This window comes from Neodiprion virginianus, chromosome 3 (genome assembly GCF_021901495.1).
Source record: "Neodiprion virginianus isolate iyNeoVirg1 chromosome 3, iyNeoVirg1.1, whole genome shotgun sequence".
Lineage (NCBI taxonomy): Eukaryota > Metazoa > Arthropoda > Insecta > Hymenoptera > Diprionidae > Neodiprion > Neodiprion virginianus.
This window is the reverse complement of record NC_060879.1, coordinates 20,577,109-20,593,749: the sequence shown is the minus strand read 5'-3', so window position 1 is coordinate 20,593,749 and position 16,641 is coordinate 20,577,109. Positions and strand designations below refer to the sequence as shown.

At 35.3% G+C, this 16,641-nt stretch overlaps 1 protein-coding gene and 3 long non-coding RNA genes across 4 annotated transcripts in view; 2 read left to right on the top strand and 2 right to left on the bottom strand.

Moving 5' to 3' along the window:
• LOC124300774 (facilitated trehalose transporter Tret1-like) overlaps positions 1-2,254 on the bottom strand; it is a 32,560-nt gene extending 30,306 nt beyond the window's left edge. Inside the window, exon 1 of the mRNA XM_046755149.1 lies at positions 2,234-2,254. Within this exon, the coding sequence (XP_046611105.1) occupies positions 2,234-2,239 (6 nt within the window). The 5' untranslated portion in view covers positions 2,240-2,254. The remainder of the gene's footprint in view (positions 1-2,233) is intronic.
• Positions 1,089-5,561, top strand: LOC124300781 (uncharacterized). Its single transcript, XR_006907329.1, has 3 exons — positions 1,089-1,652; positions 3,382-3,441; positions 3,912-5,561. It is a non-coding gene; the product is annotated as an uncharacterized LOC124300781 (long non-coding RNA).
• On the bottom strand, positions 5,129-16,440 carry LOC124300782 (uncharacterized). Its single transcript, XR_006907330.1, has 2 exons — positions 16,400-16,440; positions 5,129-6,673 (listed from the first exon to the last, which is right to left on the bottom strand). It is a non-coding gene; the product is annotated as an uncharacterized LOC124300782 (long non-coding RNA).
• Positions 6,673-16,507, top strand: LOC124300779 (uncharacterized). Its single transcript, XR_006907327.1, has 5 exons — positions 6,673-6,933; positions 7,047-7,099; positions 12,878-14,619; positions 15,888-16,050; positions 16,264-16,507. It is a non-coding gene; the product is annotated as an uncharacterized LOC124300779 (long non-coding RNA).
• Positions 16,508-16,641: the final 134 nt, after the last annotated feature.

Sequence of the window (16,641 nt, the reverse complement as noted above, 5' to 3'; positions counted from 1 at the left end):
GCATCTCCATTAAAGATCTCATGGACTTTGTAGAGAAGAAGTTTGGACCTCCAACGAACAAACCTGGATATTTACATAGTGAGGAACATTTGAAAAGTTCAAGATTAAAAAGAGTGTTATTTTTTAGTAAGCATATTTTTGGCAGTTCTTCAAATCAGCAACTAAAAGTCACAGAAATACTTCCATTTCGATGATACTGTACGATGTACTATTTGGAGAAGAATTGGAGACATGAGTTCCGTTATCTGTTTGAGATGAGTTGGAATGCCAAATATCCGACAGACTATATGATTGATATTTTCTATCCGTTTTAATTGGATTTTTGTTCAGAATGGGTTGGGATAAAAATCCCGAAAGGCTAAAAAGTCGACAGCTCGAAAACCCGAAATTTTCGAGACATGAATTTTAAAATAACGCATGATCAGTCTACTGAAATTGGTATTTTCGAAAAATCATCCAGTAGTATAACTTTTTTCCCGAAAGTTCATTCAACTGAACGTTCTTTTAACCAAAAAGTATTTTCAGAACAGTCGGCATTCTGAATGGACAAAGTACAGAATGTGAAGATGTAGAAAAATAAAAGTTTCGAAATTAAAAATTCAGAGCTGCTAATACTTCGAACAGTCAAAATACGAACAAAATTATTTGTCGAAAATCAAAGTTGAAAAGGAGCAAAATTTCGATCCGCAAAATGCAGAAGGACCGGAATCCGGAAGAACGAAATACCGAATCTCCCGAGAATTCGAAACTTGTGAAATTCGTCAACTCGATGCTAGTTTTATCAAGATTATCTCGTTGTATTAGACAATCGTCTGTGTAGGGAAAGAATAAAAGAACGCAAAGGAACAGGTAACATACTTCTAATAAAAACAGTACATCTTTTTTCCCTTACGTTCAATTTATTCAATTTATTTATTTATTATTAGCTGCAACTGATAACGTTAAATAAATGTGTTTGTGACATCTTGCAACCCTTCGGTATTTTGTCCTTTTTGTCTCAATCAATCAATTCAGTATTAACATTGCTATTTGTTGATTAGAATTTACGTCTACGCAATGTTGCAAAACTGAATATTCAACAATGCCAAAATAATTTTGAAAAAATAATAATTCAGTAAATTTGTAAAAGATAACGTTCAGAATAAAATGACCTATCGTAAAGTGAAATCAAACGAATCTATTAGATTTGTTACTACTTTGAAGCGCTTGAAAATGAAACATCGATTTCCGATTGTAAGCTTTCGTTTGTAATTCCAGTATTTTATATTTTCATATCGCGGAATAAATCTTCACAGCTGTAAAACATTAAAGCTCGCAGACTGCAGTTACATTCACGAAACGAATTCTTCACGATAATGTTCAAATAAATACATTGACGTCGAGTCATATACATTAATTGCTGTTTAATAGCCGCACCTCAGGCTTGATAGAAGTGTACGGTTATTTTGTCCTTATCTCTGAATACTGCAGCACTTATTTTTCTACACCAGGAGTGTGAGTATGCAATTAGCATTTGTGAAATAAGGCGCACTTTCATTGTCTTGCAATTGTTGTGCCGTGGCATTTTCGAAGTAGAAACGATGCAGTAACTCGCAATGGATTAAATCTACTGGCAAGAAAACTGCATGTGTAGTCAACTGCAGATTATAAAGGTATACGTAAGATCGACGAAATCTAGTGATTATGTCAGTGTTCGTAATCTACACGTAAATATAGCATCTGCGAAAATAAACTGCGGACTTAATTGATTTCATACCGATATGGTCTGTTTTTATCTACTCCACAGGGAATTGCGTAACGATTTTGAATTATTTGAGCATTAAATGTTCAGTATGAAAAATGAAAAACAATAGAATGAGTATTCCTTTGAAACCGCAAAACATCAACGGGACTAAAGAACTTTCAATTGGATTTTTTTTTTCGTTTTGTATCTTGTGATAATTCTTGAGTATATCCTATAGCGAGTAGGTGCTAACAATTTATAAATATACGTATAGAAGTTCGAGCACACGCTGGTACTATTCGAATTCTGATATTGATGATCGGTTTCCCACCGTTTTTTTCTCCTAGCCACTCGACACTTTCCAACCTTCCGTCTAACCGTCTAAGTAATTGCCTGAATAAATGCATGGCTGTATCGTATATTTTATTTGCCAATCTTCAAGTCCAGGGTGTAGAATATTATTTATGGGTAATTCATTGTAATAATAATATTAAACTTTAAGGTTTTCACCGGCATTGTTGTAATCGATTCTTGATTTCCTATCACGTTCAATATATTTGACTGCTGTGTGAGTAGACAATTTTTTATATTTAATTATCTTCACAATTTTGACTCGTCGGATGGTATTCAATTCTTTTTTTTTTTTTCACCAGTAAAATAAAAACTATTATCCTTTGCCCACATAATGATCAACTTTTCGTCAAATCGTCATTTCAACACTTATTCACTTTCATTGTTTATGGGTTTCAAACGTCCGTGAATGTGACCGAACGAAAATAAACTGAACACGGTATACTGAGTAAAACCAATGAATATCTCAACTTCCAATACCGGTAGAAATATGCACAGTAAATTTCTCATATCGGATTGGTACGAACTGGAAAATATTTACTCTGATATTACCGACTATCATTAAAGCGTAAAGTCCGTTGTTGTGTGGAATTACCAAGCTGACTAGTTACAGTGGGGAATAAACATTTAAAGGTATTTTATACTTTAACGGTCACCGATTCGTGACTCTATAGAATAATTAGTTAACGTAACTAAAATTCTATAGTGAATAAAAGTCATTACGTAACATATACCACAGTTCTCAAATTTAAACAACTTCATGTTTAGGTCATTCACAGCGTGAGGGTAAAAGTTACGGTCATATGGATTCGTTAAAATCATACCATATCGAACATCATAAACAAAACCTGTCTGACTATCAAGCAAACAATTGCCATTCTTTTTTACGTGTAAACATTCTGCTCACATATCTATATATATATTAATTCTAAAGCATTTTAATGAACAATGAATTTACTTGTTTCGCATTTCAACGGTTTCGGGTACTGTAATAATAATTTTACTTTGTAATATGTGCGGACAATTATAGAAGTGGCTTCAAGACCGGGATCCTTGATTCAATATACTTGTATAAAACCACCGCCAGCGTTGAAAATTCATTTGCCAAATGGTTTAGACACATATTTCGCATACTGTTAATTAAGTTAATTCACAATTTTCCTACGTTATTTCATGTCGCACTATTGGATTGATTATAAAAAATTGTTCCTGCTTCATTGGCTCATAAATTAAATTTTCATTCCAAAGTATTCACTTCGAATAATTCACTCGATACGTATAGCTGTATACTTATCTATGTCCTCCAGAAATTAGGCGTTTACGTCGTTCGATGAACGTAAGGAGAACTCCCGGAACATGACTTTATCGTTAGTAACATTATGCTTTGATAATATATTTGGGAAGCCACCTTATCTAAAAGCAAATGTTTCAAGTTAAATAAACATTCTCTATTAATCTATGTGGATCCAAGAGCCACATGTCATGTAAAGATATTTAAACAAAAATGAAATCAGTTCAGCAATTAAGCGAGCAGCTCCGATAACGTCTGATTAAACAAATAACCGTTCGAATCATCAGTTTTCGTGATAAACGTCGATTCATTTTCAATTGGGTCCGAATCGGAGACCCGTGCTAACATTTCAAACCTCATACACAATCAGACGAACCCTCTTCACTCTTCTGTAGCGATTGCTTGTAAATAACCACGAAACCAATTGTCGTGAATGTTTTCGTTAGTTCGGGTTTTACAGGATATAAAAAATATCATGATCGTGTAGTTCTAAAAATTACAAAAATTGGTTGAACAAAAAAATTGACCCGCCGTCTCGTATTTCAGGTCCTCTGCAAGCAGTAAAATCACAGCGGAAATCGTTACATCGAATATTCCTACAGCGCAAAAACATTGGAGAGTTAGGAATTCAAATTGACTGTTACATTTCGCACAGAAACCTGCACCTTGTTACGATACCCGGTGTAATCGGAACGGCAACTTGCAGAGATATTGTGCTTATTATTATTTATAAACATTCTCCGCCAACGTTGCGAACTTGGTGCGTTGCCTACAGGAGAAACATTATTATACTGGCAATAAACGTGCCTCAAAGGCTTATACGATAAACGAGCGAGCTAATATGCGAGTATAACCGACTGGTTGAAAAATTTACGGAATCATGGTAACGTTCTCTTGCTCTTTGTAAAAATTCTACGAGTCCAGAAATAATCCTACGACAAGACAATCTTCGTGTCCGAAAACGATTGCAACAAAATTATTGAAGTGAGGACTTCTTTAGCGCCGTTGATGAAAACTTCTTCAGCACGGGAGTGATTTGAAACTCGATGAAACGACTATCGGTGTAACGAAAACTTAACTCCTTCAGCACGGTAGTGATTTGAAACGAAATGAAACGAAATGAAACGACTATTGATATAACGTATAATTATTCCACTCCTGATGCTGCATTCTCCTCATTCTCTCGCAGTTTAGTTTCTGAAGGATTCACTTATACCACGTGTGAACTGCACACATGTTTTTTTTTTTAAATAAACAGTGTACGTGTGGAAAGAATTCTTTCGCCAAATATACCCATATATTTATGCGAAAAATTTCTTGTACATTTTGCGGCGTGTATTAATTTGGTTATTACGTAACTAATGCATGACGATATTTGTTTGATCATTACATAATAAAGTTACCAATCTTCCTACATTTATTATATCTGTAATGATATGACATTAACAGTGATAAGATTTTTTCTATCAATTGAGGTATGTATTGGAGTTGCTGTAGCCACAGTTGTTTTCAATTTTTACGTCCTCGTCACAGCTCACTCATAGCTATATAACGATCATAAACCTTCATTCCATGAGCCATTATTATTTCTCCATCTGTTGTCATCCGCAGATTATATCAGCTGGGGAAAAATATTATGTATGTTTTGAACGTACCGGCTGTAACTCCTCTTAACAACACGTGGCACGAGTGAAAAAAAGATTCATCAATCGTCGGGTACCAAGGATATGATTTGACTAGTTGCATCTGTGCGTTTTTCTTCCTTATTTCCTTTTATCTCTGTAACGATCTTTTGGTTGATGTAACAATCTTATTACATAATATAGTCGACTTGAATTTTACAACGGAAGGTATAAATTTTATAATCTATTTTCTATACTGTGTAGCAAATATCGAAATTGCGTGATAAATATTCAGCGAACAAACGAATCGCCGCTATAGAACAACAATGAACGTCAGTCAAATTGGCAAATGAGTTGTAGCTGGGGTTCTACATTTTATCTAACTCATTAGACCGCAGCTGAAGGCCGGTCTCGGAATGAAACTTCGCGACGTATTGCATATTGTTACAACTTACAAGATATTGGTATTCTCATTTTACAATTGTTCAGTGTACCGCGTGTACAATAACAGATGCATCGATAACTAAAGGTTATTGTCGATTTCTCTTATAGAAAATTGTACCCATTTCAAATCGAATTTTGAAAGCAAAAACTGAAAAATCAGGAACCGTCGTGAATTGTCAATCTTTTATATGGGTCCAGCCACCCAGCATGCTAATTGTCTACCATGATTCATTTGATTTGTTATATCACCTAATTGTCTAATTTGAAGTTATCCAGGAGACACATATGATTATATATGAATTTCCTGTTATGGTATACTTAATAACGTGATAAATATATAGATACAACGAGTGAAGGCTGCTTCGGCACACTTTACTCTATTATTACTCGATGGCGGGCATTAGTAATGAACGTGTAATTTTGACCGTAAGTAATTAGTAAATACATTCTGACATACGTATATTTATAAGGTAAGTGACGTATTTAGTATATTGTATCAAACTTGTAGACACTCAATAAATTTCCATTATGACAGTTTTCCTGGAATTCCAGACAACTTTTGCCGTGCAGATTGGAGATGAAACCTCAGATGGACGCGTTCATCAAGCCTGCCTTTGCCAAGGCTCATAAGAAATTTATTGAAAATGATCGAGCTTCGATTTTAATAATTTATAACATCTAACAATAAGTCTTAGGCCATAATTGTTGATTATTTTCCGCAATTTTATATTTTACAGTACAAAATGAGTAATACAATTAATATGTGAATTTACTCACGTCAGTAGTTTCTGAAGAATCTCATTGTTTGAAGTAATATATGAATAGAACAATGTCATTCAAATCGTATGATTTCAAATTGATCTTATATTCCTTTTTTCCGAAATAATATTTATCCAAAAATAAGAGAAATTTTAAAAAACAATTTTTAGTAAAAGACAAGTTCACTTGTCATCGAAAATTTCGGAAATCATACACCATACATAGTATTAAATTTCGAAACCATATTTTGGATTTTCGGATGTTCGGATGTTCAGAAAGTGCCGTCACACAAAATTTTTTTTTCTTGACGTCATCGATCTATAGCAATCGTCGACGACGAAATTCAGCTAGTCGAATTCCGCAGTCTGGAAACAACCGCGTAGTAGAGAGGACGTATGGGAATCGCGCTCCGCAGATTTCGAGTACCCGGTTCTCTACCTCCTGGATCCTGTGCTCCGGGTCCGCTACCTGGTGAAACTCGACCTCCAGGATAAACGCACTGGGGTTCCTGCACCCCAGGTGATTTACCTGACGAATTACGACTTCCAAGTCCTCGACCTGATGAATTCCGACCTCCAGGACCAGTGCTCCACAGTTTCTGCGTTTCAGGTCCTTTACATGGTGAATTTCGACCTCCAGGACGAGTGCTCCGTAGTTCCTGCTCAGTGCAGTGAGCAGTGAGGGCATGAGGTATCTCATCAATTGAGATTGAGTCTGTTTCGCGCTCGGCCGACTATGGCGTTGTAGGTTTCTCTGTGTTGCCAACATAACTGTCTGGTGCAAAAAATTAGTCGTCTCAGATTCATTGTCCCAAAACATACCTTCATTGTTTCTCAAATCAAATTTTCCTTCTCAGGTATTGGAAAAATTACGTGTCTCACACGTGTGGATGGGAGAAACAGGACTCGTGTGAGTACAACGATAGCCTTTACTCAGGTTGCGTTCACACTCAATCCGTGCGATTGCCATACTTACCTTCGGCTCGTGCCGCTAACTTCGCACTCATATTCATGTAAACGTAGCACGGACCTTCGCGCCACTTTCGGCTCATGCTGCAAGCTTCACACTTATCGGAAATCGCCTACTTTCCGCACTAGTAGTAAAATATACTATTATGATCAACCCACTATAATTCGATTTTTCTTACTCGCATTTTTAAATGCTAACAAGATACACAATCAATATTTTCCATTGAAACAAGTTTCACCATTATCAATTCAATTATATCAATCATTAAAATAAAAACGAGTGGGCGATCATTAATTTTCTACCGAATAAGTATTGTTTTGCTGTAGAGATAGTGTCGTATCATTAGAAATTTTTTCTTTTTTTTTTCTTTCTCGTACTGGGAGATTGCGCATGCTACTTTATTGCAAAAATGTTCGACTATAACGAGAACGATCATCTGTCATCGACTCGCGAGTTTATACTCTAAAAAATAAGACACGATACTTCCGCCATTCTCCGTTGGCGCATATACTTGAAATCTGAAGGTGATCTGCTACACGCGGCGTGTAAGAAAAACACTGAAGAACCCAATCGAAGGATAACCACGGTGAACTGTGGATATACATTATACTAAACGCTACGCATTTGCGTAAAACGGTCAAAGAATTGCGTGCGTACTGCGGCTGCCGGTCAATAAATGTAACCATGAGAATTACGCTGTTTAAATGCTCGAGAGGCTCAGAGTACGTGCGCTTTTCAGCTATTCCTTTACTTCGTAGGATTACCCTGCTTAAACTATTACGACTTGCACCTATTATGTACTTACACATCATATGCACCATGCGCATTAACAGGGGAATGCATACACATGTGCAGAATGTTGCCCAACGCTGATTGATATGTAAAACGTCGAACATAGTCATCAGCCTTGACAGTCCTTTGAAATTGAAATTCTGTCACTATACTTCTGCATATCCCGTATACCTACATGTGTGCGTACCGACCCATACGTATGATCACTGACACTGACCCACTTTACTAAGGTATACCAATTTGTTCTTGCCTCACAGACTTGTCTTAAATCATCGCTATAGGTATATCACAGAGTAGTCAGTATTAGAAAATTAATAACAGTATATTACAAAAGTTTTTTATTTTTCGCAAACCAACTTTCGTCTCATAAAACTACATTTTTTACGTCTCGGTTCCATCACATGATATATACGCCTTGGTCTGAGCGTATTGCATTATCGCATAGATGCTTAATTACTTGTGTAATTTTTTAAAGAGTGTATTTCAACGACCCCGAATTTCCCAATTTTCTCTTCTGCATGGCCGATACGCCATCAATTACGTCTGATATCCAATGACAGCGGCCTCGTGCTCCTAGCAGACTTTTAATCCCACTCGGGTACGTAGATTAGGCTACGTATCCTCAGGCGTATCTCAACTCCATTCGAGCATTTTCCCTGTACATCTATCCTACGTAAGTACCTGTATTGTACTATAATAATCACATTTTTATCTTATTCCAATAATAAGCTGTGTGGGGAAAAATTCTAATCAAGTGATTTTTATTCTCGCTTTCGTGAAGGTATTTGTAATTTCGGAATAAATTATTGGTTTCTTTTTACTTTTCATCATTCGTAGTGATATAGGAACAGTATTAGTCTCGGTGGAAAAGGACTTTATCTAATGCCAATGAATGTTGACGTTTTCATACTTCTACGAGTATCCAAAAAACAGATTTTTAGAAAAACGTCGGTCTGTCTGTATGGCCGGACAAATTCTGGCGATGATTTCGGAAAGTGCTGGATAAAAAAATCAGAAATTCGGACGCCTCTACATTCAAATGAGTGGTTAAAAAATTGACATGTCTTATTTTTTGTCCTTATGTTTCAATCGAAATAAAATCAAAATGCGAAAAATTCGAAGCACTCCGACACAGTTTATGAGACGTTGATAAAAAGTATTATACAATTTATTTCAAAACGTATTAACTAGTATTAGTAGGTAAACAATTTGATGAAAAATAGAGAACCTATTTTATGAAAAATAAGAGTGTTAGCGACAAAATATTTTGGTCATGTATGATGGTACTTCCAGTAAATGGATTGGTTTGCAAAGTGACGAAAGACACCGCTAAGAATATGATTTTTACGGCTTATATTCTCGTTATTTCAGCGGTATGAGCAAAGATCATGTCTTTTTGAAAGAATATTTTTTATGCAGTAGATAAACAATATTATTTTTATGAAGGATTCATCCAAACTTCAAGTATTCTTACATAGAGTTTAAACTTCTAAACAATAAGAGAAGTGAATCAAGTTCATAATAATAACAATGTAAAAGTAGATCGATTGAAAAATACAGTGTACGATAATGAAAAATACTGTGATACAAGAAAAAATGGGAAGGGATGAACAAAAAAAAAATGAGAAGAGTAGAAAAGTATGAGATAAGGGATATTAAATCGATTCATTATCGTATCTTTTCAGTCAACAAGCAACACGTCACTGATTGGCAGATAGCAGCGTCGGGCTTAGAGCATCCTCCATAAGATATTGTTCGACAGTTTTAACGCTAATATACCTAAAGTGATAGAGGCGTAGCTTAAAAGATATGTTTCGACGTAGCCTGCCATATCGTAACCATATACTTTGATACTCATTGTAGAAAAAGGCAAAATCAATTAATATTGTGCGATTGATTGAGGCGGCCGTTGTAATTCTAAATAAAAATTAACGTAACAGTATCAATCAGGAAACATCTTGACATAAGTAAAATGAGTTAAACTTACATTTTCTGCAACAAGAGCACTGGTTCTATATGTGTGATAGCTAATTTGTATTACACCGTTTTCTCCGTGAAGGAAAAGTCAAATCGACATAAAAAATATACACAAGCCAACTAGCTTCGGCGCTATGTACACTCACACCTTCTGAGCTTTCTAGACGAAATAAGCGGAAAAATATTCATGTAAAATGGTTCTGAGAAGAAAAGTTTTTGAGCTCCAAAAATCAAAGTAAACGAATACTAACCCCTTTGGATTTTTTCGGAATCCACAGGGAACATTTACTTTTAATGAACGTACCATGGAAATCCATAGTGGACATGTTAGACAGAGATTTAAATGTCCGCTCATTATACATCTAGTAGAACCATACTAGATATCCACACAGATCTCGATTATAGATCTAACGGATTTTGTGGAGAAGTAATTTGAACCTTCAATTGATGTCCTTTCTATCCAATATCCATTATTCATATGCACGCGATCTTATAAAGTTTTATAGATCCATTGTATGTAGCGCTCTAGTAGATTTCCATACAGGATTTCGTTGAATATATCATGAATTTTGTGGCTAGGTACAATACAGACTAGGCACTTGAGGACAGCCAAGTGCGTAAATACCAGACGTTGACAATTAAGGTATACATTGTCACATGCCGATCTATCTATCGGTCATTTATCGAATTATTAATTCGGCAAATCACGAGACGTTTGAAGACATAGATTATCTTCAACATACATCACGTATTATCTAATATACCACTCTAGGTGTATATGAAATTATAACATAAATGATAATTGTATTACTTGTATACTTACACTCACGTTATCAGACTATTGGGTGTCATAAGCCTGGCAATAACGTAGGCTACACCTATGTATAATTACACGATATTAATCCATATTTGTGAAACCTGATAATGTTACAAATTTCAAAAAGTAAAGAATATGTATCCAAAGTTTTGTTAGATACGCCATAGGTATACCTGTATCTCTTTATATTATAAAGATATCTCACGACCGCCGCCGCCGTCTCAGGAATCCAGCCCTTCCTTCCACCACCCGACCTTCCCTTTACTATCACCGCCTTCATACCTATGCGGATTCAACCCTTTATCTAACTTTTATGCCTTTATAGCTATGAAGATTTAACCCTTTACCTTACGTATATGCTATTGTAGCTATGAAGGACTTGACCCTTCACCTTCTGTATACACATTCATCTAGGAATCAGGGATTCAACACTCAACCCTTTACACATGTACATCCCCATACATACAAAAATCTGACCCCTTACCGCCTTCCCTCCCCTTTCCTTGAAAACATGAAAATGGTGGTTGGTGCGCGAAGCGTATACATCATAAATATACATATATACATACTAGATATAGATGAGTTTAATGTTCGTGACCGTGTTGATAATATACAGATTCGATTTACTTGGGTGACGGTCAGGGATAAAATGATGCACTATTCGCAATCGATTATGTTTTTACACGAGGTTTCGGCATGCTGCGCGTATCATCATCAGGTTTCTTTAATGTAAAATGAATAACAGATTTTACATGAGAACTATATGGTGTTTACAATTTTACTTAGGTACAAAAATGCCACTGTTTAATCTTATTATTGAACTACTGTGAAAAATTAAATTATTCAAAACTTACGTATATCAACATTCCTTAGCACTTATGATGTTTGTCACATGGTGTTCAAAAAGAAAGTGACTACCCACATGCCTATACTGACAGGCCTAATTATCTTAATGTTAATTATAATAACTATCTTTGAAAGTCATACATTTATTAACATATTTGTTGGTATGTTGGCAAATTGTTTACATAACCTTTTGTCAATATGCCTTTTTCTCTTTGACAATTTATATGATGACAGAATAGAGGTGACTTAAATTTTGTATGTCAGTTCTTTTGTTGGCTGTGTTGTTTTTAGAAATATGTATCATTTACTTTATGATCCTCTTATGCCAGTTAGTTTCTTTTTCTATAATCTTTACATTTTCAAAAGCAAACCTGTGCCCTTCAACCAATGAGTGTCGGACCAACGCCGATCTATCAGGATCTCGCGTTTTAACATCATACTTATTATTAGCCATCCGTTTTTTTAGATGCTGCGATGATTGGCCAATATAACATTTATCACAATATTTACAATCGATTTTATAAACAATATTGGTTTGTTCCAGTGTGGCTGTTGTTAATTTTAAAGACGTAAATACATTATTCAACATATTAGTAATTTTGTACGAGACATTGATGTTTTCTTTAAATAGTGTCTTTTTGATGTTTTGTGAGGGCCATCAATAAAAGGGATTGACTCGTTGATTTAACGTGGAATTTGAGGTACATATAATAACGAATCGTATGCGTACATGGTTCATCTTCGTCTGTTTCTTTTTCTATTTTGTTTCAATATAGACACGTTCTTATTGGCGTGCTTCCACGTAAAACGCGCGCCTAGGTGTGCAGAGATTATTATCTGCAGAAAGTTGTTTTATTTTTTATATTTTCCTCTTCTCTCTACAACTCGACACGCTCTGTATACGCCGATGTCCGTGCCTACATACCTGTTGAATGCGATGAAGTGCCTGCAGCGCATACCTCGGAACCCATGCTATTACAATATTAAGAACGGTCGAGATTTAGGTACAGGTCATGTTTGATACTTCGAATTCAATGCTAGAATAACAAAGGAGAAGAGAAAAGAATACAAATGACTATCAGAATCTTTGTTAATAATTCGTTGAGTCTCGTCGCATTCCAAGAAATACTTATTACCAGTCTTGTTCACATTTCATGAGTATACGTTTGTAATCGAAGTGCCTAATTTCTAACCGCAAGTCTTTGCATCTTTGCAAAGACAGACGCATCTAGGCAATTAATATCAATCTTTAATGAATCTAGTTCTGTTTTTTTTTGTAATTGTAGTGTGAGAATAAAAACAACGACCAAGGAAAACTGAACAATTAAATGAGAGTGATGAAAAAAACTAGCACTAGAAACTGGCAAGGCTGATGAAAGAGAAACGAGTATATCAACCAATCAGAGACAACGACGTATTTGGTGCGAGAGCATGCAATAGTAGATATAATGAGTCTGCAGCAGCTCACAATTATTTTCCAGTTCGAATCTCAAGTTCGACTCAGTTCATACGTTTACGGTTATGTCACATTGTCATACCTATGTATCGCGATGCAAATATATCTGTCAAATTATTTGATAAGTGTTAAGAAATTATGAAATACAGTCTTGTTTTCTGTTTTTCTTAACCAAAACATTTTTTTAGCACTACAATTAAAGACAATCACCGGAAAATTCAGAATTATTGTGAGAAATTTGTAACAATATGGATACATTATTAATTTACAGTTTTTTTTTCCCAGCTTCATCACGTTTCACTTTTGGCTAACCATCCGACATTATCCTCTGCACAGCTTTTTCGGATTAATGGTAAACATCGAGGTAAAACCAGTTGCTGCCTCGCATCGCAGTGTTGGAAAAAAGAATAAACTATAAAAAATAATTTATAAATAATAGAACAAATTGTAGAATGTCAGTACATTTTTAATGAAATCAAGGAGAAAATGTTTTAATTGAAAAATCTTTATTTCAGCGGACACAAATATTGCGGTTCGAACTTTTTGTTATTTGTTTAGAAGGAATTTAGTGTGAAACATTGTAAATTTGTAGTACTACGGTCATAAAACTCGTTTTCAAGACACTATCTGTTCAAAACAAATCTTCAAATGTGAAAAGAAAAATACCGTAATTTTTCAAAATCCCACAAAATCCATACGGAAGGTATTAATGACAAGTCTTTAAATGCTATTTATTTTAAAATTTATGATTTTGGGCTACAAGAGGTTAAGGAAAGTACTCCGCCTCAATTGCCAACAATCTTAAGGTATGATGATGTAACACTCCAACCTCTATAAATTGTTCGAAAAGCTTACAATGAAAAGCTTTACAAAAACAAAACTTGTACCCTGCCCATATTCATACATTTTTATAATTTAATACTCCGATCATTATCGCTGTAATCAGAGTGTCATTGCATAAACAACTCGCAGCCATTGTTATAACGCGAGGTTATCGCAAGATATGTATATGAGTACCTATTCAGAAGTGGACAGATATAATACGTAGGTACGAATGTTAGAAGGAGACGGAAAGTTGATATCGCTGGTCTCTGATTACGAATAATCCTTATTCCAAGTCACACCTACGCTCGCTTACTCGGCAACTTTATTTCCCCTTTATGGCAATTTAATTGTTGCCCAACGTTTAATTAGCACTTTAATCGTATCGCGGCTTTACGTACAGCTGATACGGCAAAGGCATACACGTATTTATAACTATATACGAAACAGCTTCATAAATTGCTGTAGTAATAGTAAAACAATAAAGTCAGACTGTTCTTGTATTGTCGGTTATTTTTAATCTTACTGATAAGTCGCACTATTGTTCTCTCTTCCCCCTTCCATTCCGTCAAGCTTGTCAGAGTATCTCGACGGTTGCGTAGAATAACCGGCTATCTCGAGTTCGGCGTGAAAAACCGGCTATTTCGCGTTTGAAATTTTTTTCCCGTAAATTAAATTGGTAGCACTGTCGGGCTGAATACGAAACTCGCCAGCGCCTCACAAAATTCATACAAGCTCCGTTTTGTGAATGTAGGTATTATAGGCTTATCTACATAATTATAATGCAGAAATGAAAGTATAAAGCATCGGGCGTATATTGAGATGAAATCAAAGATTATCATTTCGGCATAATGCGTAATTACTTTATTATTAATTGATCATAGGTATGCATTGAAACATACAACGTTGAGATTGCCATTTTACTCACGTACGTTTATTTTTTAATACTTTACAGTAATTCTGGCGTATGAAACATATTAAAACAGATTCATTTTGACGTCTGCTATCCCGAAATTCTCAAGGAAACGTATTACATGATGCGAAAATCAATCGAAATTTATCATTGTACTGTTTCAAATATTTTTCGAGAGATTCGATTTCTATCCATTTTATTAGGTTTTAATTGCAATGCAATATCTATTTGATCAATCTGCAACATGCAGTTTTGTTTCTTCTCATTCCTATTCAATTTTTTGGTACATATTTGAATCTATCTGGAATGAAGTTCATTAATACATCTTAACTGAATGAATCTCTCTTAATTCGTTTCTGTTTGGATGCTACAACGATTTGAATTACGTTTTCTATCGGTTTTTTAAATCATTTTTGATCCGTGATTAAAGATTTTGAATATTTCCGCAATTGAAAATATAATTATTTAAGCTCCTCAAACGACAATCCAATTAGAATATTTAGATGATAAATACTAAAACTATGCCTGACCATCTCTTGTTATCACAGTCATCTGATTGTTATTCCAAATTTTAAAGAGATTAGCAATAGAACCCGTCGGATTCAAAGATTCTGTTTCGTTTACGGTATCATTAAGTTACTGTTTACATTAATTTTTTAGCTGAGGATACTCGTTTTTCCAACTTATCTAGAATTATAATATTTCAAAGAAGTACGATTTAAGGAGATTATAAGAGTTATATCACACATGCAAATTTCCCATTTGCATCTCATATTTGTGCAATCTCCAATACAAAATACTTAAAGCTGAGTATAACTTCATATTCGTGTCAACTTTATTTTTGTTCGAACGGATCTTTTATTGACTAAGTTTGTCCATTTCTGTCAAACTACATCACATGCACAAATATTTTAACGACATACGTAATTTAATTGAGCAAAAGTTGAAATTTAATTTTAGGTCCAAAGACTTAACTTTCTTCCGTTGATTCCCAATCAAATGACCCTGCGATTGTCTCTAATTCAATTGCAACTGATTTTCTCTATAAATATGAGAACTTGTACTTTCTTCCTTTGTCAATCTCAACTTGTGCCGCTTGGTTAAGGTGTTCGGCTAGTACGCTGCTCCTTGTGGTTTCAAGCCCTATCCAACTGTCGCAGAACGACAGCGTTATTAGCTGACCAGTTAACTGAAGAATATATCCTTAGTCAACGGCTGACCATCGAAGGGCATAGCCGCTTGAGTCTGGAATCGGCAGGAAAGATGAAGTGCGTATTTATTGTCTAAAATGTGAAAACTGAAATTATTATACATTATATCATATCATCATACACCATACATCATACGTAGTATTGAAGTTCGAAACCAAAGTTTGGATGTTCGGATGTTCGGATGTTCGGATGTTCAGTAAGTGCCGTCACCCAAAATTTTTTTTGTCTTGACGTCATCGATCTATAGTAATCGTCGACGACGAATTTCAGCTAGCCGAATTCCTCAATCTGGAAACAACCGCGCAGTAGAGAGGACGTATGAGAATCGCGCTCCGAAAATTTTGAGTATCGGGTTCTCTATCTCCTGGATCCTACGCTCCACGTCCGCTTCCTGGTGCAACGCGACTTCCAAGACAAGCGCTCCGTGGTTCCTGCGCTCCAGGTCCACTACCCGGCGAAACTCGACTTCAAGGAGAGGACGAGTTGGACGAGGCGGATTTTTCACGCAAACTCAAATTCGGTAGCTATCAATGCGATAACAAAATATAGAAATTTTATTTTTTATAATTTTTTCATAATCTCCTTGGTCAAATTTGGCGATAAAAAAAATTATATTAATCCTTACACAATATTTTTTATGTGTTCTCA